This window comes from Siphateles boraxobius, unplaced genomic scaffold (assembly GCF_051911475.1).
Source record: "Siphateles boraxobius isolate OS27281-9 unplaced genomic scaffold, OSU_SipBor_1 53, whole genome shotgun sequence".
In the NCBI taxonomy this organism is placed as follows: domain Eukaryota; kingdom Metazoa; phylum Chordata; class Actinopteri; order Cypriniformes; family Leuciscidae; genus Siphateles; species Siphateles boraxobius.
The window spans coordinates 10,269,311-10,296,054 of NW_027509175.1; the positions used below are offsets into that span (position 1 = coordinate 10,269,311).

Sequence of the window (26,744 nt, forward strand, 5' to 3'; positions counted from 1 at the left end):
GATATTAATATATCTTTTTTTAATTAATATTATTTGTAGTAATATATATATATATATATATATATATATATATATATATATATATATATATATATATATCACTACAAATAATATTAATACAAAATATTATTCATTTGTTTTACATTTACAAGTTTAATGTTTACAATATATTGATTGGTAAAACTTTAGCGTCTTTGTTACACATTATGTGTAGTTACTATAGTAATTAATTACTATAAATTGAGCTAAATTAAATGTAACTAAGCCTAAACCTAACCCTAACCCTATAGTAAGTACATGTAGTTAATTAATATTACTCAGTACTAAAATGTATAATTACACTGTAACAGGACACCTTAAAATAAAGTGTAACCAATTTATTAAAGTTTAAATTAAATTGAAATACATAACTATAAAACTGTACTGCTAACTACTTGAATCCTACATGCAAACTGTAGTAATACAACAAATTTCCATAACAGGTAAAAACAAACAAAAACGGCAAACCCTACAAACCTGTATTTTGAAAGCTGGCTGTTGAGAGCTTCCCGTGTCTTGTGTTGAGTCTCCAGAGGCAGCAGCTTCTTCTTGGCCACAATCAGCACCTCCATTTTGGCTCTTTATGGTGCCACTGCTTGACCCTGACGCTGTGGCTTCAGTATCTGTGGCGCTGCTGGCAGCTTCCGACTCAAGCCTCTCCCTGGCTTTCAGGGGACCCTTCCCTTTGTCCTGTGCAGAGGAGGTGTGTCCATCAGGCCGAGGAGTGCCATTGGTCAATGCCGTATCCCGGGAGGCGTGTCCCTCCTCGTCTTCATCAGAGTCTATATGTAACATAGCATTGAGCCGAGTGTCAGTGGGGAAACTAGAGCGTAGTTTAGGTGAGGCGGCCCCGAGTGGTCTGTCTCCAGGGCCCTTGGGGGTCTCAATGGCATCCAGGTAGTCGTTAAGCGAGGCCTGGCGATGAGTATGGGCCGGGGTTAGTTCGGCCAAATCTGGGGCTCCTTCTCTCAAGAGCAGATCCTCATCAGGGTCCATAATGCACTCGTCAGTCCTAAAGGCGTCACCGTGCAGGGACCCTTCGGAGCCAGTGGGCGAGGGGCCCCTGGCCATGTGGGAGGAAGGATGCAAAACGTCCTCGTCGTCTGATGGGCTCCCAGGATCTCCGTTCATAGAGGAGGCTCCCAGCAGAGAGCCCATTGCATCTACGAAATCATACGACACTGCATATTAAAACAAGTGATTTCACCACGATTAATGGATCTTGCAAGGCATGGAAAAACTAACTAAACACCCACTTAACCCACTAAAACGAAATGTTATAAGAAATGTTTCTTGAGCAGCAAATCAGCACGTTAGAATGATTTCTGAAGGATCATGTGACACTGAAGACTGGAGTAATGAAGCTTTGAATCACAGGAATAAATTACATTTTAAAATGTATGCAAATATAAAAACAAGTTCTTTTAAATTGTAACAATTTTTCCCAATATGACTGTTTTTACTGTTTTTTGGTGAGCAAAAGAGACTTGGTGAGCATAAGAAAACTTTAAAAATTCTAAAGTGACTTTTGAACGGTGGTGTATTGATAATAATATAATAATAATAAACTTTATTTTATATAGCGCCTTTAAAAAGTATCTCAAAGCGCTTCACAAGAACATAATAAAACAAACAATTAAACAATGCATTACTGACAGAAAAACTTAATAAAATACAAAATAAAAACATTATGAAATATAGGATTAATAATAATAATTCAACAATTTTCAACAATTATGTAAAAGCTACCCTAAACAAATAAGTTTTAAGTGATGATTTAAAAACACTAAGAGTTTCTGCTTGCCTAATATCAATAGGCAGGGAATTCCAGAGTTTTGGAGCATTCGACGAAAAGGCCCTATCACCCATGGATTTTAGTCGGGTATGCGGAACAATTAAAAGGCCAGCTTCCAAAGAACGGTGATCACGTGCTGGTGTGTAGGGTGTTAAAAGTTCAGTTAGAAAATGATGTGTCAGTCCATGCAAGGCCTTATAAGTAAGCATTAAGATTTTAAAATCATCACGGAATCTGACAGGGAGCCAGTGTAAAGATTCAAGTACTGGAGTAATATGATCCCTTGTTCTGTTTCCAGACAGAATTCGAGCGGCAGAATTTTGTACCAACTGAAGTTTGTTAAGGGTAGCTTTTGAAACCCCAGCCAACAAAGCATTACAGTAATCGATACGAGAAAATACAAAAATGTTAATTAGCTTTTCAGCCACAGGGAGTGACAACATGGGACGAAATCTGGCTATATTTTTGAGATGAAAAAATGATGTCCTGACAGTACTCTGAACATGAGGAACAAAAGTCAAATTATTATCAAATATCACCCCCAGATTTTTTAATTTAGTCTGAAATTTAAGTGTAGAACCTGCTACACTAAATGTGGGGGAACCAGCCTTCCGTAGCTGGTGAGGTGAACCAATGAGCATTACTTCCGACTTGTCACTGTTTAGACATAAAAAATGTCTAGACATCCATTCTTTTATCTCAGAAATACAAAAGGAAAGATGAGACACAGCCACACTTACATCAGGTTTTGAATGTATACAAACCTGGGTATCATCTGCATAAAAGTGAAAACTGAGTCCAAGTGATTTTAAAAGTTGACTAAGAGGATAAAAGTATGTGTTAAAAAGTATAGGGCCCAGGATAGAACCTTGAGGGACACCAGAATGCACTACACCAATAGCAGACCTGAAACCACCCATTGGTTTCAAACTGCTTTCTATCAGAAAGATAGGACTTAAACCAGCTTAGTGCAGTATCAGAAACACCAAAAACAGATTCTAACCGAGCAAGTAAAATATTATGATCAACAGCGTCGAAAGCGGCACTAAGATCAAGAAGAATAAAAATAGAGAGACTGCCGGAATCAGAAGCGATTAACAAGTCATTAGTAACCTTAACCAATGCTGTCTCAGTGCTGTGTAGTTTACGGAATCCTTATTGAAGGGGCTCATAGAGATTATTTGCAGCTAGATGGGAGTGCAATTGAATAGCAACAATTCGCTCTAAAATTTTGGCAAGAAAGGGAAGATTGGAAATGGGACGGAAATTATTTAGATTGTCAACGTTTGTGTTTTTTTTTTTTGGTACAGGAGTCAAAGCAGCAGTTTTAAATGTTTCTGGCACCACACCACTGCACAGAGAATCATTTATAATATTCAGCACAATAGGACATAAAATAGCAAAACATGATTGGAACAGACAAGTTGGTACAGGATCAACTATGGAAGTGGCAGCTTTCATTTTTGAAACCTCATTACAAAGAGAATGAAGGTCCAATATGGAAAAATTTGATAGAGGGGTACCAGAAAATTCAGGAGTGATTGTGTGAGAAAAAGATGAAGGAAGAGTAGAAATGATACATTTACGGAGGTTATCAATCTTTGAGCTAAAAAAATCAAGAAACCTATTACAGAGGTGAGTCGAAGCTGGAGCAGTTGAATAACTGTTACATTTAAGAAGTTTGTTAATAGAATAAAACAATTGTTTTGGGTGGTTCTGATTATTATCAATTATCTGTGCAAAATAAGCAGACCTGGCCGATACAATTTGGGTCTTATATTCAAGTAAGTGATCTTTCCAAGCCTGGTGAAAGACAGTCAAGCCAGACATACGCAACCTACGCTCCATTGTACGACAGGCTGTCTTCATAGCACGCAGGTTTTCATTGTACCAAGGAGAGGGTCGCCCAAAGGAAACCTGACTTGATTTCAAAGGCGCAAATAAGTCCAGGCCAGACGAAAGAACAGAATTCAACATTAGAACTTTGTCCTCCAGAGCATCAGATGAAGAAAATGCGTTCAAGGAAGAACCAATAAAATCTGAGAAATCAGAGGGTTCAATCAATCTCCATTTGCGATAGTTAATAATGCGAGAAGAGGTAGTGTTTATATCAGGCAGTTCCATATTTAAAAAGAATATGCCCAACAGCGTTTGGGATTTGCGCAGAAATGCAGGACAAGCAACGGAGGATGCAACAGTGGATGTAACAGATGAGAAGGAAAAGCTGCGTCTTGAAGAGCGATGAATATAACGCGTCGGTCGTAGTATTCCAGCATGACTGCAGAGAGTGTATGTGTCATTCGCCAGATAAAAGTTACCCTTAAGGTTCGACAGTTGGCGAACAGTGTACCTTAGAGCCATGTTGGAGAAGTCCACACCAGCCGGGACTTCACAGTGGTGCAAATCCTGGGAGGGACAGCAGAAGAGGCGATTCCAGCGAAGAACAGTCAGTGATAAAAGCAGTAATCCAAAGAGTGAAACGTAATTCCACATCATAGAAGCAGTAATACAACGGGTGAAGCGTAATTCCTCCTCACGATAAAATAGGCATTCTTCGCAGACTCCAAAACTCTTAATGAATGCTCATCAATAATAATAATAAAAACAAACAAACGGATGAAAGGAGCGGCAGCCAAAACGCGCCAGCGTACCCTTCCAACCGGAACCGGAAGGATGAGTGATAAAGTGTCTACTGTACGAAAGTTTGGGATCAGTAAGATAAAGATACTGTAATTGTTACCTTCATGTCCGTTGGAGGTGATCTCCACCCTGAAGTGAAGCTGTCCGCTCACATGGTCTGTCGGTAGACGCCGGCAAAGCGTGTAGCTCACATGTAGATCACTTTTTTCCCAAAACAGTCATACAGAAAATGTTTAAAGTTTAAAGCATGTAAGTAAGCTTAAAAAAATAAATGTGTAATATATTGTATAAAAAAGCATATAATCTTGTAAAGCAGCAAAAAAAAGTTTTTTTTCCTCATTTTATTTTATTCTTTTATTTTTACAATAGTAGTTACCCCCTGAATTATTGCACAACTTAGGTTTACATGAATGTCAGTGGACAGAAATAAACTGCAAAGTTCCTGGAGGAAATGACTCTGTTGTTAATGGAAGCTCATAAATAATAGATTCTCTCATATTTAATAGTGAATACTGACCCGGCTGTATGTCTCTCCAGCAGTCTCTGCACCGGCATCATCAGCTGACCTAAAAAGCGTTTGATGATCGGGCGGCTTTTTGCAAATTTGTCCTTGACCTCAATTTCCAAAACGTCCGTCATCAGTGCAACAAAAGTGTACTTCTGCAGGGGGGAAATAATAGAAGTATTAAAATTCTGTGCTGAGGAAGTGAAATAATAGTCATTCTTATGTTCAATCTAATATATGGTAACAAAACTTCACTCTTATTTAATTTTGTACATGTAATATCATGATGTTCTTTGAAATACAGTATGTTGGAGTACCATGTAAATACATTGATATGGTAAAATTGACTAGGTTTTTTTAAATGAAGAAAAATAATTAATATTTAATATTGTGAAATATATCCAACTTCTAGTACAGTAATTTCTTGGAAAATCTGAGGTTAAAGCCTTGCTCAATGACACAAAGCAGTCGCTGAAAACTAGTTTCAAACTGGTCACCACGACTTGGTTACCTCATTAACTGCCCCAGTCCGAATATGATTTACCTCTCCGTGCCACACAGGGTTAGTGGTGTTGGATATGATGGAGGCTCGTCTCTCTTGGCCGTGGTGGGTGAACGTAGGGAAGCCGTGTCTCTTGCCTGGTTGAATGCTCATTTTCAGATAGGGATCCGGATTAAAAAACATGCCCTTCTTCAGACCCTGAGCCCTGATATCTGCAATATACACACATACAATGTGAGCTAACAGCATAAGAAAATCTGTCTGTCCGTCCCTCCATCCCTCCATCCATCCATCCATCCATCAGTCCATCCATCTATCCATCTATCTATCCATCTATCCATCTATCTATCTATCTATCTATCTATCTATCTATCTATCTATCTATCTATCTATCTATCTGCACTAGCAGCTCATTACCACAAGAGGGCAGATATATAGCAGTTTTAATTAAGAAGGCAACACATCAACACATCAATTTATATGTGAGATTTTATATTCGGGTTAGGATGAGATATTTTAAATAATTGTTAGTCTAATACATTAAACAGATAGTTAACCGTAAAAAAAAATCTGACATCATTTACTCACCCTCATGTCGATCCAGACCTGTATGACTTTCTTCTCTGGAACTTAAAAGAAGATATGTTGGTAATCAAACAGTTTCGGTTCCCATTGACTTCCACTGTATGGACAAAAAATACAATGGAAATCAATGGGAACCAAAACTGTTTGGTTATCAACATTCTTCAAAATATCTTCTTTAATGTTCCACACACAAAAAAAGTCATAACCTTTAGAACAACACGAGGATGAGTTAATGATGACAGAATTGTTATTTTTGGATGGACTATACATTTAAGCCAACTTAACTAAAGTATATTATTTTGTGCACAAATTGTATACTGTGGCTTTTGTTAGTAAAATAAAATAAAAAAATTCTATTTACTGAACATGGGCGTTTTTCTTGACCATTCCATTGTGTTACTATAGTTTCACTATATGGTTAAGGAAGGTTTGGGTGGTAAATTCACTGTATGGCCTCTCATACAGCTTCTAACATTATATTGAAATCAGTTTCATAAAGAAATCTTTGGTAAATATCCACTATTCTTACCTGATAGAGTAAAGCTGACCAATTTCCTGCAGTGTTCTGTGACGGACTGTCCATCCACCTGCCCCTCTGTCCCGACCTGCAGAGGACACCATAACACACAATTACACATCATGATGTAGAGATATAGAGGCCCTAGAAGCCTGCATAATTAATATCCCTACACAAACATAACAAGCACGATTGAATGTCTGAGCTGAAGCAATGGACAGAGAACAAAAAACATATTCATTTATAAACTGATAGGTGATAGGAAAGCTCTGTTCGAATATACCAATAAACACAAACATCAAATTATATATTCATTTATAAACTGCAGGCAGCTAATTTCTTTTTATGTATATATTATATACTATACTATATATATATATATATATATATATATATATATATATATTCAATATCACAAAAATAAGTTGTTCAAACAGCAATTCCGACGCTATGCAAGTGAATCATATTTCTTGAAAGAGATCCCATTTTTATTAATTATTCAATATACTCAACATATCCAACATATTTATTAAATATTTATGCCATATATTTATTGAATTTAATATATTTTACAGCAGTATTTTGGAAAAACTATGGTGGTTATAATGGCTTTAGCAGAAGAGATGTTAAGATAGGAGTTTTCATTCAGGATCTGGATCATGGTTGTAAATAATTGAATCACATTATAATGTTCCTGCTCATTAATGTGCCAGTGTGATTTATGATTATAGACACTTGTTCAGTGGCAGAGCCCCAAAATGATGGCTTTTGAATGACGGTGGGATGTAATAGGCCTATATAATATAATATACATTTCCATATGTCAAACCGATGCACATTTAACTCACATTTTGGTCAAATTTTTGGTGTGTATTCGCTCAAAACATGTCCTGCATCAATCTAAACCATATAAAATAGCAAGAGGAAACAGTAATTATAATAAAACATCAATTTTATAAAAAATTCAGTTCAGATTGAATCCAGAAAAATATTCCAAAAGCTTTAAGTATGCAGACCTCAGATCACAGTCATATGATCAGATGCATTAATTCATTTCCATAGCACAAAAATAAGTTCAAACAGTTGTTCAAAGAGCAACAGCGACACTGTGCGCGTGAGTAAATCCGTTAACTATGGGTTCAAGTTCAAGCTCATGTCACAGAGGGTGGAATAAGGCCTTTAGACTAGTTCTGTGGCGTCGTGTCGGCAGCCAGGCGCTAAGCATATCAAAGAGCGCTCTCTACTTCCTGTGCATTCCCTGCATGCCTGTGAACATGATACGTCTCTGTGGAGTTCAGGCAAACTCCAGCGCCTCATAATGGAGCCTGCAGATACACAGGCAGAGAAAGACCAAGAAACACACGCAGGCAGAGACGACGTGAAACCGATCGATCGTGCTTTTGCTGCTTTTGTGCATAAGGATGAGCTCTGTTCGAATTTACCAATAACTAATACACACAAAAATCTAATTCATTTTATATTAATGCAAATAATGCATTGCTTGAGAACCATAACAGACTAGTAAAATATATTACTTGGAATTAAATAACCATTTAATCAGTAAGTCAGTAAGATTTTTTTTTAAATTAATTTTAAATTAACGACATTCATAATATTACAGTTTCTGTTTCAAATTAATGCTGTTCTTTCAAACTTTCTATTCATCAAAGAATTCTGAAAACATGTATCATGTTTTACACAATTATTAAGCAGCACAACTGTTTTCAACATTGATAATAATAAGAAATGTTTGCAAATCATCATATTAGAATGATTTCTGAAGGATCATGTGGCACTGAAGACTGGAGTAATGATCATCACAGGAATAAATTACATTTAAAAAAATATTCAAATAGAAAACAGTTCTTTTAAATGGTAATAATGTTTCTCAATTTTACGTTTTTTACTGTATTTTTTTTTAAAAGGCAGCATCTGTGAACATAACATACTTTCAAAAACATCACAAAATCTGTTTTAAGATCCTTTTGAATATAAATGCCTCAGTGTAAACACTTTAAAAGTGCTGTTTAAATATTGCATTTAAAATGATTTATCAATGTATTATTTGTTGTTACATTTAACTATATTTTTAAATATGGAAAAATTAGCTTTAAACATTCTATTTATTTGTCAATATGAAAAGTGAATTATTGACATTTTTCTTTTTTTAATTAATAAATTGATATTTCTAAGAGAAACCCCAAGTCCTCTACAACTCCAATTTCATTTTCGTCCCTTTTTGTTCCTTGTAGTGGTGACATGACAATAATGGAAATATGATAGACATCAATTGAACGTGCGCTTCCCAAATAAGCACCACAGCTCAGTGTGTTGATATAATATTGACCTGACCTAAATTTAACAAAAAAAAGGTTAAACAGGTGGAGTACTATTATGAAAATGTAACGTTATGCCATTTTGATGAGAGATGCTTTCAGATGTTTCTCTGAAGTTCACGCGTGACAATCACTTTAAAAATTCATTATGAGTGAAAATACTCTTTTCAACCACAATTCAAAGATTTACAAAGGGACTCATCAGATGCCAACAACTAAATGTTTTAAATGCAACACTCAACAGAGTCAGATACTTACTGTAACTCCAGGGTTCTTGACAGTGATGCAGGAGGTTGTGGCCCTCAACGCTCCACTCACTCCATGGTAATATTTGAAACAGATTTTGGTCTCAGCTGAGAAATATAAACACAGGATCACGTTTCTAATAGATCAACATTTTTAAAAACAAACAGCACATACGGTATCTATCTCCATTATTATTCTCATATTTGATTATTGTTTCAGCCTCAGGCAGGACGCTCACAGACCATCTGACCCAAAATGGACACACAAATGGAAATAGCTTTCTCAAAAGGGCAAGCTGTAATCTGATTGGCTGCTACACTAAGCGTTTCAAAGAAGAAATCTTGCCAAAGTTTGCGAGAATCATTCCATCTAATATTTAAAAGATATTCCAGAGTTTTGTAAGAGACATTTAGTAGCAAGTGAACAAGATATCTGTATATTTAATTAGCTGTCTCTCAAATTTATCTCATTTCAGCTTTACTTGCTCCTAAACATCCCAAAAATTCAACACAATAAATATAGAAATATGCACTGCACAGTTGTACAGGACAGTTTGTCTGACCAACATGTAAAGCGCTCAAACATTGATGATTTATCGTAAAGTTAATATCACAGACATAAATGAAAAATTAGTATTTGACAGAATATGCACTTTTGTTCTCTTACATCTAGCTAGATTGCTACTAAACTTGCTACTCAGGGAAAACTACAATTCAAAAGTTCTAAAAATCTGTAATATATTTTTGTGTTTTTGAATGAAGTCTATTATGCCCACCAAGGCTTAATTTATTTGATCAAAAATACAGTAAAAACTGTCATACCGTATAACAATTTAAAATTACTGTTTCCATTTTAATATATATAAAATGTAATTTATTCCTGTGATCAAGGCTGAATTTTCAGCATCATTCCTCCAGTCTTCAGTGTCACATGATCCTTCAGAAATCATTATAATATGCTGATTTGCTGCTCAAGTATATTATATATGATATTTTAATAATATATACTGATCCCAAACTTTTGAACGGTAGTATACCAAACATTTGATGACGGTAAACTTGTAGATCCATTGATTAATTAATTCTTTCACAGTAGTACAATTCGTTGAAAAAGACAAATTTTTTCGCTTACGCTCCATGAAGTAAGGTCCGGCCTCAAGCCTCCAGACGATCTGCCCCCTCTGAGTGCCGTTCACCCCGCGGTTCTTCGAATCCCAAACGTTAGCGGGGCACGTCTCATCTGTGTCGGCACAAAAACGTGTAAATATTTACCTTATGCTTAAATAAATGACTAAGATGAAGGGCCTCTACCAGGAGTCAATAGCTCTCATTATAAACACATGGCTGTGAAACAACAGGATTGGCTGATCGATTGTCCCATGAAGCCGCCACACCGCAGTCACATTCTCTCAAGAGCTTAAAGCTTTTTCAAAGGCTCTTGAGAACAAACAAAGTGTTTGTCCTGAAAGTAAGGAACCATGTTCTTAGGTGGTGTTTCCTGTTCTTTAACTCGTTTGCCTCTCTCATAGATCTCACTCCATACAGAGAACCGTAACACAGCTTAATTCCTTATCATGCATGCATAATACAGTACAAAACAGCATACTCAAGGATCATGAGACATCATTTATATATTTATATAGATAATGTTAATAATAATATATAGTGTTATTAATATTAATTATAAATCGAATTAATTAAGTATTATTCTAAAAACATATATTGTTAATATTATTATATATATTTATATAAATAATTACAATTATGAAAATAAATCATTAATAATTTATATTTAATTTAAATTTATATTTAATTTTAATTATATTTTATAATTTATTTATATATATATATATATATATATATATAGAGAGAGAGAGAGATTATTCAAAATGTATTTATATTTACTGAGTAATATATAAATCTATTTTTAAAAAGTTATTTAAAAAAGAAATCTAATTTTGAAATAATTTTTAAAGAGAGTTAATTAAAATATTTGAATAATTTATGATTTTTACATTATTATTAATTATTATATATGTGTGTGATATATACTCTATGAATATATATATATATATATATATATGTGTGTGTGTATGTACTATCTCTATATAATTATATACAATATAAAATCTACATAAACAATTTAGCTTTATTTTTATACAGAACATTATTTAAAAATATACATTTTAATAAGATGTAGAATAATTAATCTTCATTTCATGTGGCAAAGTAAAAAGAGTGCACTAATGAAGTGATCTGCCGTGATACAGAGCTACAGGCAGCACTGCGGGTGAACTGAGTCCATGAGCACATTAGCTTCAATTTCCAGTCTGAGCTTGTCTAATCAATACAGCCACATAAACCAGAGACCCAATGACCCACTGATTATCTCTGTGTGACACAATCTTTTTCTCCTTTCTGCCCTCAGGACAAACCGTCTCTGAACAAAAGAGAGAATAACATCTAATCACAAATCTCCCAATCAAGCAATCAGTCTGATTCAGGTGGAATTAGGCCTAATTAAGACGCGAATGTGTGAGTCAAATCTGTCCAGTTGCCAAAATAATAATAATAATAATAATAATAAAGGAATCTGTTTTTAAGCAAACTCATGACCACTTTTGTATGCAATTTGAACATTTAAAATAAGATGTTTGGAAAATATTTGATTTCAAGTTAATAATTCGGGATGCAGCATACATGTAACGTCAGATGAAAAAAATACACTTTCCATATTTCCAGATCCGATTTCAGCACTTGCTAAATGTCAGTCCAGACAGTAGATCTATAAATTGGATTTGACAAGCAAAGCAGAATTGGGTGCAGTGTGACCTAATATATAGATACAAAATCAATTATCGAATGATAATTTTCTCTATAATTACAAGAATAAAAGTGCTTGTGAAACTTATTTTTTACTTTTCTATCTGCAAACTATATTTCATGCAGTCAGTGTTAAATACAGTTCAAAGAAAGATTCCATCTATGCATTCAGAAAAACTTACAAGCAACACAATATGATCCAGAATCCATTTGCACAAATGTCCATAGTAGCGTCAGACTATGAGGTCACATCCAATAGGAAAGAGATACTTAACTTAAACTCCATTGAATCTCCTGAGCTATGAAAGAAAACCTTTGAGCAATACAATTGAAAACGAATTGAGTGTATTTCACAGAATGGACCCGCCGGTATGCATTTCCAAACAATCATAAAATGAATCATGAAGAAGAATGGGACATTCAGAAGTGAAATTCCTCTGAAGTAAGGTGTACAGCTCGTGTTTGTCTCTCGGTGTGATAGCAGCCTGTGATCAGTGATTTTGAGAGGCTCTTCATTCAGTCAGACCCTCAGTGAATAGACCAGCCTTGTCTACTGTGATCTACAGCAGCTCATCTGAAACTATATCACAGCGCTGACACTGGGCCTCTGTTCCTGAATGTCTACAAAAACCCACAATTCACCCCACGTGTCACATGACTCACGTAAAAATCGATCATCTCTGACTCCAGCCGTGCCTTGCATCATCCAGTTTCCCAGAAAAAAACAGCGAAATGCTTTACTTTAAAATCAGGACATATTCAGAGCACATGATCAACAATAAGACAAGTATATAATGAAATATTTAATGTGTTAAATTTAACGCATTTAACAGGATTGAAATAAAAGGACAGAAATAGCTAACAGAAAATGTACAGCTATGACTCTTGTTTATCTAAAAGTGTTAAAAAAACCTTCTAATCCGCAAATTTATTTATAGGTACCTAAATATATACATTTATATGCATATAATAATGTTGAAAATAAAATGTTTTAACACCATAATGATTCTTTTTCATTGTTTCAGGATATTTTCATGACAATTAAGCACATTTTGCCCTCAAATGATCATTAACGTAACGTGCCTAGACGTTTTACGAAGGAAGTTTTTTGTAATCCCCATTATTCTCAATTACGAAGAAAAAATTAACAAATGTTCCTTTTAATTATTTAAACCAGCCTAAAAAGGCAGTAGAACAAATAATATCATATTTATTTTTGTATGATGTACAGTATAAAGAGATTTACTTTGTATTGACATTTACTTGACCTCTTTTTTTTTTGTCCAATTAAGTAAAAGTAAGGAAAATGTGTTTAATTTGCCATGAAAATGTTGTCACGATGCAAAAAAAAAACAACAACAACTACTAACTAAAAACAGGCTTTAATCTCTTAATGGAAAATATATTTATTTATTTATTTATTTATTTTGACTCTGGGCTGACTTTTTACCACGCTGACTTTTTACCACTTTTTACCACGTTGTTGGTATAGATTTAGTGATGGACATCTGTTTAACAAAAATGACTGAATGCATATATAAAACTCATGAGATAAATATTTTAGTTATTGTTTTAAAATAAAATCAGCCAAATCAAACTTTTGGTCACTGTTTGGTCATTTTTGGTAATATAAAACTGGTCATATTAAGGCAGTTGTTCTGTTAGTGTGTAGCACAGGTCATAAATCAGGCCTTGGTCAGTCCCGTGGGGAAAATAACACTATGAATGAAACTCCAGAGGATCTGAGTGGATCGATGACGGGCACAATCCCTGAGCGGAGGCCTTTCTCTGGGACAGGCCACAGAGGAATTCCCCCGTCCTGATCGATGGCCCCATGAATCTGGCTGTAGTAGAGTAAGGGATCGGCTTTCACTGACCATGACTGTCAAACAGACCTGGGCTCATACCACATAACAGATTACTTACACTTGTATATAATAATATACATCTATCTTTAAGAATAAGCAAACAAATAGCAAGTTATGCCAACTAAATCATGAAATCTTATATAAACAATATTTTTACTATTTCCATGAGTAATGATTGCATGCTTTTGTGGGTGCTTGACGGGTTTTATGATATCAATATTCAATCCCTAGATAACTCGTGCCCCTCCAAGTTACTTTTTTCCTGTTAACCATTTGGAAAGCAATAGACAAATCACAGAAAAGTAACAGCACACCGAGCTGCACAATTCAAGGTATCATTACTGTAACTTGCACCACTAAATTCCCACTTCCAAGAAACCAAATCTATAGAGATAGTATTACTGAAGCGGTTTTGATACATTTGATTCAAGCTAATGCTTTTCTTCAGCTGAGAAAATTTTATGACGTATCATTTTTCTTTCTTGTGCAAGAAGTCTTCACTGGTTTACATTACAAACATAACTTTAAAAGCATTAGACACAGAAAGACATCCAAATATTTCAAAATTTACTGGCGTCATTTAAAAATATGATGCCAAATGGATTTGCCTCTCACACAACATTATTTAATTTAATTTAATTTAATTTGAAATGTATTTTTATGGTTAGCTAATTAAATTTAAATAGCTAACCATCACTGGAACCATCAGTGGAAAAAGGAAATCAAATGTATCCACTTTACCTGCAATTATCCTAAATGCTAAAAGAATAATGTCTCCAAACGTAGCAAATGTGTGTATAGTTCATTGCAAGTCAGTGAATGGTTAATTGTATTCCGGTTGCTCAGCTAGTCAGTATGTAGGGATACTGGTGGGTTGAGCTTTTCATGGTTGGCTGGCATCTCATGGGACGCTAATCCTCCCACCTCTCCGCTACAAATCAAAACTACGGCAGTTATGGCCTCTCAAAAGCATCTACAACAATGCTGAGTAATTAGATTCAACCATCAGTGCAAATGCGGAGGAGAAGACGAGATAAAAATGTAGCTAATGACATGGTGCAATTAAGCCAGTGTATAACAGAGTCAGCAGTTTATCTGTTTTCATTTGCTCAATGTCTGGTTTCTGCTACATTACTTATGATGTGATACAAAGCTTTGTTGATTATAATGGGAGAAGGGATGCTCATAATAACTAATTAACTAAATACTCATTTAAGGTCCTACAGATAAGAGTAAGACATCATTAAAAACTGTAACTTTTATTTGTGTAGCCTCAAAACAAAGCAAAACATTGTGCTTTTGTAAAATAAAGAATGATGTGGCGTTAGTTAGCCTAATTGGTTGCAAATGGATCTTTACATTGATTGGTCATGTGATTATTTTAAAAGGGATTGAGTTTGAATGTTTGTATATGCCTGATGAAGGTCGTGAAAATATATATTTTTTTTTTTCAAGCACGGATAGTGTGCGTGAGTTCCTATTTTTTATAGATTTTTTGACCTATTCATATGGGTTTTTTTCCCCCCACGCACCTATCACCTGCAGGTATGCGATGGTGTTTGCCAATTGTAAAATAAAGAAGACAAACAGAATGCACTTTCTGTCATCCTGGTTTCCTTTCCGTGAACTTGTTTGTGGAGCGTGTCACAAAAAGGAACCGAAACCCAGCACATAGTACTTGTCGCATGTTTTTTTTCTTTCGTTTTGCTAAACTATTTTGCAAATAGGCCTATATATTTTTATTCATTCACAGAAGCGCTGCAGGAGGGACACACCCGATGTGGCGATGTGTGAATCCTCACATTCGGTTGTTTATGCTGCTCCATTATCTATTCTAATTTAACATAATCATGTTGGTTAACCAACGTCAGTTGTTAGTCAGAAAAAAAGAAAAGAAATGAACATCCAAAATGGGAGTGATTTTATTTGGATGATTTTGGTGTGCTGCACCTCTTACATCAGTGTAGGTGTGATGTTTGCATTTACTAACAAATTTAAATAAATTAAGTCCAAATAAAGCAAAAAAAAAAAAAAAGTAAATCAAATGTGACCCTGGACCACAAAACCAGTCGTAAGTCGCACGGGTATATTTTTAGCAATAGCCAACAATACATTGAATGGGTCAAAATTATCGATTTTCCTTTTATGCCAAAATCATTAGTATATTCAGTAAAGATCATGTTCCATTAAGATATTTTGTAAATTTCTTACCGTAAATATATATAAAAAATATTTTTGTGAATGGATGCAGCAAAATCGCGCAAAAAAAAAGGCAGAAAACATGCCTACAAACCTCGCTCACAGCTGCCCGCTCTTTGGGAATTACCCACTCAAGTTTGGTATCAATGTCAAGCTTAGATTTCCCCCTTTCGGGTTCATAACTCTCCACAATGTCATTAGAGCAGTAAGCCAATAGAGAGCATTAAAACAAACCCTTCTCGTGTAAAAAAAAAAAAGATTTCCTTCTTAGCAACGGTCTGCTACAGCGCCTCTTATTGGCTGGTGACTTCTTCGCGTGCACAGTTTACACAATCCATAATGGTAACGGTGAAAGCCATGGATTCTGAGATAGCGCATTTGCTCAATTTAAACGTTAATTACTGCAATAATTTAACGAACATAGTAAATGATTTTTTCGCAAATGATTGGGAAGATGATACAGAATGTCCTAAGGAGGACACATGTACACACACACACACACACACACACACTTGAAATTAGTGGTGGGGAACTCACAAAGGTGTCAATTTCATTTGTTTCCTTTCATTAGTAATGCGTAGCTAAGGACTTCATTTGGAAAACTTTAAAGGCGATTTTCACAATATTTAGATTTTGTGCCCCATCAGATTCCAGATTTTCAAAAGGTTGTATCTCTGGCAAATATTGTCATATCCTAACAAACCATAGATCAATGGAAAGCTTATTTATTCAGCTTTCATGTGACGTATAAATCTCAATTTAAAGAAAATGACCCATAAGACTGGTTTTGTGGTCCAGGGTCACAAATGATATGACGTAGCATGTTAAATATTTAATTTACTTGATTATCAATATACACTCATCTAAAGGATTATTAGGAACACCTGCTCAATTTCTCATTAATGCAATTATATAATCAACCAATCACATGGCAGTTGCTTCAATGCATTTAGGGGTGTGGTCCTGGTCAAGACAATCTCCTGAATTTCAAATTGAATGTCAGAATGGGAAAGAAAGGTGATTTAAGCAATTTTGAGCGTTGCATGGTTGTTGATTCCAGACGGGCCGGTCTGAGTATTTCACAATCTGCTCAGTTACTGGGATTTACACGCACAACCATTTCTAGGGTTTACAAAGAATGGTGTGAAAAGGGAAAAACATCCAGTATGCGGCAGTCCTGTGGGCGAAAATGCCTCGTTGATGCTAGAGGTCACAGGAGAATGGGCCGACTGATTCAAGCTGATAGAAGAGCAACTGTGACTGAAATAACCACTCGTTACAACCGAGGTATGCAGCGAAGCATTTGTGAAGCCAGAACACGCACATCCTTGAGGCGGATGGGCTACAACAGAAGAAAACCCCACCGGGTACCACTCATCTCCACTACAAATAGGAAAAAGAGGGCTACAATTTGCAAGAGCTCACCAAAATTGGACAGTTGAAGACTGGAAAAATGTTGCCTGGTCTGACGAGTCTCGATTTCTGTTGAGACATTCAGATGGTAGAGTCAGAATTTGGCGTAAACAGAATGAGAACATGGATCCATCATGTCTTTTTACCACTGTGCAGGCTGGTGGTGATGGTGTAATGGTGTGGGGGATGTTTTCTTGGCAAACTTTAGGCCCCTTAGTGCCAATTGGGCATCGTTTAAATGCCACGGCCTACCTGAGCATTGTTTCTGACCATGTCCATCCCTTTATGGCCACCATGTTCCCATCCTCTGATGGCTACTTCCAGCAGGATAATGCACCATGTCACAAAGCTCGAATCATTTCAAATTGGTTTCTTGAACATGACAATGAGTTCACTTTACTAAAATGGCCCCCACAGTCACCAGATCTCAATCCAATAGAGCATCTTTGGGATGTGGTGGAACGGGAGCTTTGTGCCCTGGATGTGCACCCCACAAATCATCTCCATCAACTGCAAGATGCTATCCTATCAATATGGGCCAACATTTCTAAAGAATGCTTTCAGCACCTTGTTGAATCAATGCCAAGTAGAATTAAGGCAGTTCTGAAGGCGAAAGGGGGTCAAACACAGTATTAGTATGGTGTTCCTAATAATCCTTTAGGTGAGTGTATATGCATTAATGCATGCTTGTAAAATGTAAAAAAATAAAAAAATAATAATAATAATATATATAAATATACATATAAATTGGGGTTGAAATATTGCAATATACTATACCGTTACTATTATATAAAATTACTCATATGACACAATAAGAGTTTGGTCATTCCGCCCACCTCTGGGTTACAGCATGTCCAGCTCAATGGAGCGGAAACAGAGAGAATAATCTTTTTCCATCATTCATCCATCTTTTCAGACCAGATATGGTTTTCTCTCACTCAGCTATTTGTATATCATGTATCTGTCAAAATGGGATTTAAACGCAGACAAATCTGACCTTTAACCTGATCAAAATAAACCTGATGGAAAAAATTTGAAGCAAATATTTTAAATGATGAAAAAAAAAAATTGGAGATCATAAGATTATCTAGAGAACATTCAAAGCAAATTATAGGGATAACGCATTACGAATTATGTAATGTGACTTTAAATCAAAATTAGCACAATTGTGCTTGGTTTTAGTCAGAAGTACTTCAGATTATGGAAGTAAAATGTATTGTAAACAACATTTCATGCTGAATTTACACTATATGTAGTCATGTTGCCCTAAGCAGTGTGCATGTTATCTACTCTACACAAATGAGCGGTGCCATGTGTCAAAATAAGGTCTCTTTTGACACAAAACTGTCTAAACTGCCATCATAATGTCTACAGGCTAGATTCTCTGCATGTAAAATTAGGCCTGCTATTTTGAGGAGACAAACCCTTCTCCACATCACTTCCCGTCAAGCGGAAATCCTGCAATTTCTGCACTTCGAGTGGCACCAAATGGAACTGCAATCTGCTTGTTTGAGCGTAACAACATTAGCTCAACCATTGCCGTTAGTTTTGACCGGAACTACCTGTTTGTCTAAAATTATGGAATGTCATTTTTATGTCATAAGTTTACCTTCCTTAAAAGTATAATAATTAAATTCTTTCAATAGAGAGTTTCCCCACACCCCAAAATATCTTACCAATTTGGTACAGCCCAATCCAGTCAGTGGCATCCACCTCCTCCTTGATGTCCCAAGAGATGACCAGGTTTTGCCCTCGCCCAAGTGTGAACTGGTACGTAGAGGCTGTTAAAGAGGAACGACTATCCGACGTAACCAGGTCGGTGTCACTGTTGGCCCGCTGCAGGCCCATCGGTTCAGGTGCTCCTCCTCTAGAGCTTGGCCCATTGGCAGAGCCGCCATGCGACGAAAGGCTGCGGAGGTTTTCCGGGCTCAGCGTGTAGCGCATGTGAGGGGTGCGCCTCCGCACAACTAGGAGATGTTCACGGGCGGTGGTGGTAGTGCCGGTTGCCATGGTGACTTGGGTGGAGGGGTGGGGAGTGTGGTGTGGGGAAGAGGTTGGGTGATGGGGAGTGTGGTGTGGGGAAGAGGTTGGGTGATGGGGAGTGTGGTGTGGGGAAGAGGTTGGGTGATGGGGAGTGTGGTGTGGGGAAGAGGTTGGGTGATGGGGTGTGTGGTGTGGGGAAGAGGTTGGATGATGGGGAGGGGGGTGGTGGGGGCGGGAACGGGGAGGGAGGACTGCCGTGGCCAGCGAGGGGCGAATGGTGGAGGTCGGGATGAGATGGAGGTAAGAAATAGGAGCCAAATGGCAAAAAAGGGGGAAAAGGGGGTGGGATTGGGTTTGGGCTCAAGAAGTGCCAACAAGACCTAGTTGGTGGAAGCTTTCTCCTTCCTTAAGTTCTCTGGAAGTGGTGGTGGCATCTAATATGAAGTAAAGACACAGAATTTAACCTCAGAAATGTATAACAAACTTGGGTTTACGACCTCAAGGTATTTTAAGCATATCTAATACAAAAGATTGAGGGTTTGCTGGGCCTCCAAAACTCAACTCAAAGAGCATCTAATGCCAGTCAGATCTCTCAAGAGTTCATTTTAAAAGTCTTTGAGGAATGGTGGAGGTCATACGGAGTTAGTTTCTGAGTGAAAATGGCCTTAATACAAGGTTGGATTTGGGTTAGGCCCAAGAAGCACCAACAAGCCGTAGTTAGGGCAAGTTTTCATCTTCCTTAAATTCTCTAGAAGTGGCAGTAACATCTAAAATGATGACTATATAAATTTGACTTCTGAAATTCATAACGATCTTGGGTTTGCGACCTTGAAATATCTTAAACACAACCAATCCAGATGATTGAGGGTTTGCTGGGCCTCCAAATCTCAACTCAAAGAGCATTTAATGCCAGTCAGATCTTTCAAAAGTCCATAATCAATTAATGGTGGAGATCATGCAGAGATCGTTCCTGTGTGCCAAATGGCCTTAAAAAAAATCTGAGGTTTGGGTTTAGGCCCATATGTGCCGACAAACCCACTCACAGCAATAGCTGATGTTTTTTTCTCCTTCTTCAAGTTCTCTGGTTTGGCATCTAAAAATGTGATTACATAACCCACTTCTAAAATACCCAACAGGCTTTGAGTTTATGCCGTTGAGGTACCAAATAAGCATCCAAACCAGAAAAGAAAAAGAAAGGCTGCCGGATACCAGTCAGGAATCTCAAAGGTCCATATTTAGAGTCTCAGAGGGATTAAAGCATTGAAAAACGAAAATTAACTGAATATAGCATTATTTCTCAGTATCATAGCAGTTTCCGTCCAAATCATCTGCTATGGGCATTATGAATTCCTTTCGTTTAATGCAGGGTGGATTTTTCCTGTCCAATTGAAGTAGCCAAGATGGTAATAAGAACTGGATTTGTGATGTAAGGAATCTGATCTCTGCTTTGCCTTCAGGTCCAGGAGATGGATTGAGACAGGGTTCGATCCCACGCTGGGGTTTGGTTAATGTGACATATTCCAGCAGCCGTAAATGGAGGATAAATGATCCCTAAAAGAAAAGGGGAAAAAAGCAAGAGGGGTAAATGGGCAGAAAAACAGATTGTGTTTATAAATTATAAATTTATCTCAATGAAGTTGAGGACAATGATTCATCAATTTAAAATAAGCTAAAATTGTCCAAATTTTATCAACTTAAATTTAATCCAAATTGTAACAACTTGCTGTTGCCAAACCCGCTCCATTTTCACATATAGACAACTTTTCTCAATCCGATCAATTTATGATGGACAAAAGACCCAGCCTACAGGTATATTTGTATTAATAACGAATCTGCTTTCTTAATACCAGCATCTAAAAATCTACACGTCCATTCAAAATGTTGGGATCAGAAATTGATCAGAATTGACAGTAAAGATTTCTATTTCAAATGAATGCTGTTATTTTAAACTTTCTATTCATCAAATAATCCACAAAAAATATAAACCAAGCAGCTCAACGGTTTTCAACATTGATAATAATAAGAAATGTTTCCTAAGCAGAAATATTGTAATGCATATATTGTAATGATTTCTGAAGGATCATGTGACACTGAAGACTGGAGTGATGCTGAAAACTTAGCTCTACCAGAACCAGAATAAACTGTATTTTAAAATATATTAAAATAGAAATTGTAATAATATTTCACAATATTACTGTTTTATTGTATTTCTGGTCAAATAAATACAGTCTTGTTGTGCATAAGATAACTTTCAAAAACAAAACAAAAATCATACAGACCCCAATTTTTTGAACAGTAGTGTATATGAAATCTGCCAACAATAAGTATATTTTAATTTGGTTAAATTTCAAAATCAATGGCAACAGCAAAATGATTCATATTGATTAACACACACACACACACACACACACACACACACACACACACACACACACACACACACACACACACACACACACACACACACACACACACACACACACACACACACACACACACACACACACACACACACACACACACACACACACACACACAATCTAAATACTGCCTAGGGGTATCACTGTGTAATCCTTTTGTAAACCTCTTTCTTACTGTATATCACCATTCTTCTCCCATTTTCCCTTACTTCATCTCCCTCACAGTCAGCCCTCCTTTCAAGCTTAGATAAGCGGGCAGCTCCTAAATTAGCTCTTTTTGCTTGAGTTGTCTGTGCAGGTTTCCATAAGGGTGTGAAACAGCGAGCAATGTGGCATGCCCAGCTTTCCTCAGCACGTCCTGGCCACCAACCAAACACAAGAGCTTTCTTTACTACTGCCAAAATCATCCCGTACACAACCACGAGCTGTGTCTATAGGGCAGTCTATAGACACTGACCCACCACAATACCATGTTTAAAAGTAAATACCATAGTACATAAATGTGGTAATCAATCAGTCTCATGTTATATACTACAGTATATCAATGTACTATGCCATTGCATCTAATGCCATGGTACACCACTGTATTTCCTGTAAAAGAACATTTTCAGTAAATGTTGCCTATTTGTAAAGATCAATTAGTTCGAACTTTTGAAAAATTAAAATAAGTTTACATTTTTTGCTTCACCACAAGTGGTTTGCTTTTGACAGAGTAAAGCCATTTTATTAAATTGGATTAAATCCAATAATCAAATACAGAGAATGGAGAGAAACGGAGACAGATGGAGAAACTAAGAAACGGAAGAGAAAGCGATGACACTCGGGAGATAAAATATGATCGAGATCAGACGGTACAGTGGAACTTGCAGAGAGAGAGAGAGAGAGAGGGAGGGAGGGAGGGAGGAGACAAATGGAGACCATATATCATATACGGCATATGGACACAAGCAAGGCATTAGATCACAAACATCACACTTTAATGACATCTGTAGCCAAATATTGTTAACACTGTTAGGTTTAGAATTGATTGGTGTAGAATCTTAAGTACATTTTCCCAAAAATGGCATCAGTTACTCATCAGGCTATTTCAAACCGTTTTACTATCTTTCTTTTGGAACACAAAGGATTTTAAAACATTTAGGATATTATCAAAACGCATGAGGACTGGTGCAGTCAAGCTCCAAAATGAGAACCATAAAAGTATGACACCATAACAGTATCATAAAGCTGATGTGATATAAGAATTTGGTATATTCTAAGTCCCAAGACTTACAATAGCTTTGTGTGCGAAACAGAGCAAAATTTTGTTGAGCAAAATTATTCACTGGAAATGTTGACGCCCAGTTTTGCTCTCATTGGTGCATTCGTGATAGTTCAATAAAGATGTAGTAATTCTAGAACAAATCATTCTTTTGAAAGTAGTTTTTGATGAATGATTGCAGAGGTTAAAAGCTCACTGTAAGGAAAAAAATTCAGTGAAAAATGTCTTAAATTGACAGCAAAAGACCTGAAATATAGTATTTGTGATAGGATACTTCTATGGTGCTTTTCTGTCTATTTTAAAACTTGAAAGCTCCAGACCCACTATATTGTAATTGTACGGTAAACAGCAATGAATATATTCTACTGGGGGAAAAAAAGGATAGTCATATGGGTTTTGTAAAAGCATGAGTAAATCATGACAAAATTGGTGCACAGCCGTACTAACTAATCTGGAGAGAAACGTTAAAGCTCACTGATACTGCAGCAATCCTACAAACTAAAATATCTCCTGATCTTTTTTTTTGCCTTACTCTGACATATGGTTATGCTAACACTTTTTTTTTCTCAATAGTCCACTTTAGACATTCTACTAAGTAACTCTGCAACTACATGTCTACTAACTCTCAGAGTATTAGTAGACGGTCTGCTTAATATCTGTTAACACTTTATTCCGATGCTCCTCAACAAACATTCTACTGACTACAAGTAACTTTGCAACAGCATATCAATTAACCCTAACCTAACAGTCTACTAACAGTCTAATAATACTCAGAGAGTAAGTTGACAGTCTCAGCCTCAGACGTCACGCCCAGGGACTGTTGGCTGAACGTCCGATGCATATGGCAAGAGCCCGTCTACGGAGAACCTTGGCACTTCCTATTAGCCCCATTGTATCATCTTGGTTGCAGTTCCATTAGAATTCCACTGGAAGTGATAGCGGGCGAGTGCAGAATGAATGGGAGTCTATGGAGCTAGACGGCTTTGGCAGATTATAGTCTAAAAGTCGAATGAACGAGTACTTATGTCCTTTCGATTTCTTACAGGTTAGGTCGTTGTTGGCCGGAACACGCTAGCATTCTGCTATTATGTGTCGTCATCACATTTTTGAACGGATTTTTAGAACAGATAAGTGAACTTAAAAATGCAATTTTCAGCTGAGTGTATTATCTTAGCCCTGCAGAGTTTAGCTCCAACTCTAATTAAACACACCTGAACAAGCTAATCAATGTTTTCAGGATTACTAAAAAATAATTTTTTGTCAGGGTTGGAGCTAAACGCTGCAGGACAGTGGCCCTCGAGGACCGGAGTTGCCCATCCCTGGCCTGGAAACAAATGCCGTGACGCCTAAACCCTAGCGGAAGTAGAAAGTCGCTATATTTACAACTGTGAAAATGAGCGCTTACCAGGATCAATTAAACGCTGGATTTTCAAAAGTATGTGAAGTTTGCGGCTCCATTGTTGCAGTAAACTTGCAGAAAATTCGGTCTGTTAGGGACATCGACATTATATTGTCAAGCCCCTAAACATGACGCAGAACAAAATGAACTGTGATTGGTTGCGTTACATGTCAGTCAAACGTCCCTTGGCCCAAAAAAAGCCGCAATAGAGTCCAGACCTTCTGCCGCCAATTTACATGTAGCTGCAAAGTTACTTATAGTTAGCAGAATGTCTAAAGTTGACCATCAAAATAGTGAAAATGAAAATATAACCAAAGATTTTAATTTTTTACTGTGGAATAATTTATGGGCTAAAGTTTAAAGTGAGACGCATTTTCATGAGACGCATTTTCATTCAAAGGTTTGGGGATTTTTGAGAGAAATGAATACTTCAGCATAGAAGCATTAAATTGATTAAAAGTGACAGAGATCTTTTGTAACATTATAAATATCTTTACGGTTTCAAATAAACGCGGTTTCAAAGAATCCTGAATAAAAAAGGATTTCGGTTTCCACAAAAATATTAAGCAGTACAACGGTTCTCTTACGAGAGGTTCTCTCGTATTGCGTAAGTTTAGCTTACGCTACGGGAAAGATTCATGTTCTCGAGATACTGAAGCCAAAAATTATCCTTAATTTTGTATAACTTGTCAACGCAGTGCAGCAGCTAGCAGACCTAGAGCAGGCCATCTTGCGTGCTCATTGGCTGCCCTGCGGGCAACTGCTGCAGCCTACCAGTGCGCCCGGCGTGACGTCACGCCCAATGAGGGGCGCCCGCGCCCGCGCCTTATAGCGTCACAGCCCGCCATATAGGCGTGGCTTAGCATATAAAATAGGGGCTGTAGGCTGAATTCTCTGATTTTTCGACTCTTCAGCGACTCTTCGCATCGCTGGATTTGAGAGAAGCCACCGCCGCCGTCGAACAGCGAACAGCCAGCCTAGGACAGCGCTGAGGAAGCCGGCCGTCTTCGCCACCTTAAGCCATCCATGCGAGCTACGCTATCCGGCGACGTATTCTTTTTTGCTATTATTCTAAAAGAGCAGCGAGCGTCTTTTTAAAGATGCCTCGCACTTCCTGCGGCTCGTGTAAAGCCCCGCTCAGCGCCGGAGACCGCCACCTGATCTGCGCTCTCTGCCTGGGCCTGGAACACGCAGAGCTCGCCCTCGCGTCTGGGGGCTGCGAGCTCTGAGAGGAGCTTCCGCTGTCGACCCTGCGGGCTCGACTCGAAGCATTCAACACCACAGCAGTCACTCCGCCTCCTGTGGGACCGCGCAGAAAGAAGCGCCGTTCCCTGAGACAGCCGGAACCTGTGGCCACAGCGACGCGCTCGCCGGAGAACCTCCCTCGAGCCTCGCTCTCGCCTTCCCCACCTCTCCTCACCGACGCGCAGCTGCCGCTTACGAGCCTCACTGCCGTCACTTCGGAGGATGAGTCCGTGGGACATGTCACAAAAGACTGCTGCTCTATCCTGGCATCAGACAGCGAGGAATGGTCGCTTCACTCCGCCTCCTCGTCAATCCAGGAATCCGCCCGTACCCGCGCTGGAGCTGACGCGGAACTTATGCGCCTGCTGACGCAAGCGGTTGACCGTCTCGGGCTCGAGTGGTCGCTGCCGAAGGAACCCGCGGCAAACAGGCTCGACGGCTGCTTCCTTCAAAGTCGCCGCCGCGCAGTTTCAGAAACCAGGCCCGCTCCATTCCTGCCGGAACTTCATGCGGAGCTGACGAAGTCGTGGAATTCACCGTTTTCTGCTAGACTTCAGTCACAGGCCTCCGCGTCGCTCTCCCGAGTGGACGGCGCCGCCGAGAAAGGGTACACAGCGATTCCCCCTGTGGAAGAGGCGGTCGCAGCGCACCTTTGCCCGCCCTCCGCGAGATGCCGGTCACGGTCAGCCCTCCCGTCTAAAGCCTGCAGAGCCACTTCCGCCTTGGTCGGCCGCGCTTATGCCGCCTCCGGCCAGGCCGCGTCTGCTCTACACTCGATGGCTGTGCTTCAGATCCTGCAAGCCGACCTCCTCCGTGAATGGGATGAGAAGGGCCGGGACCCAGCTACGGTTACGGATTTGAGAAGCGCTACGGATCTCTCTCTCCGCGCCACCAAAGCCGCAGCCCAAGCCATCGGACGAGCCATGGCCGCGTTAACCGTGACAGAGAGGCACCTCTGGTTAACGCTCG

The 26,744-nt window shown here is 38.0% G+C and overlaps 1 protein-coding gene across 3 annotated transcripts in view; it reads right to left on the reverse strand.

Annotated features, from left to right (window-relative positions):
- Positions 1 to 26,744, reverse strand: part of hecw2b (HECT, C2 and WW domain containing E3 ubiquitin protein ligase 2b) — a 70,604-nt gene that overhangs the window by 26,950 nt on the left and 16,910 nt on the right. Inside the window, exons 2-10 of one of the 3 annotated variants that reach the window (XM_077205359.1) lie at positions 20,013 to 21,001; positions 19,144 to 19,884; positions 10,297 to 10,404; positions 9,178 to 9,272; positions 6,596 to 6,671; positions 5,524 to 5,693; positions 4,992 to 5,134; positions 4,575 to 4,675; positions 517 to 1,202 (exon numbers count right to left, since the gene is read on the reverse strand). In XM_077205359.1, the coding sequence (XP_077061474.1) occupies positions 517 to 1,202; positions 4,575 to 4,675; positions 4,992 to 5,134; positions 5,524 to 5,693; positions 6,596 to 6,671; positions 9,178 to 9,272; positions 10,297 to 10,404; positions 19,144 to 19,477 (1,713 nt within the window). In that variant the 5' untranslated portion in view covers positions 19,478 to 19,884; positions 20,013 to 21,001. Of the gene's footprint in view, positions 1 to 516; positions 1,203 to 4,574; positions 4,676 to 4,991; positions 5,135 to 5,523; positions 5,694 to 6,595; positions 6,672 to 9,177; positions 9,273 to 10,296; positions 10,405 to 19,143; positions 21,002 to 26,744 lie in introns of all 3 variants that reach the window. The other 2 variants (XM_077205360.1, XM_077205358.1) reach the window with 2 other exon arrangements.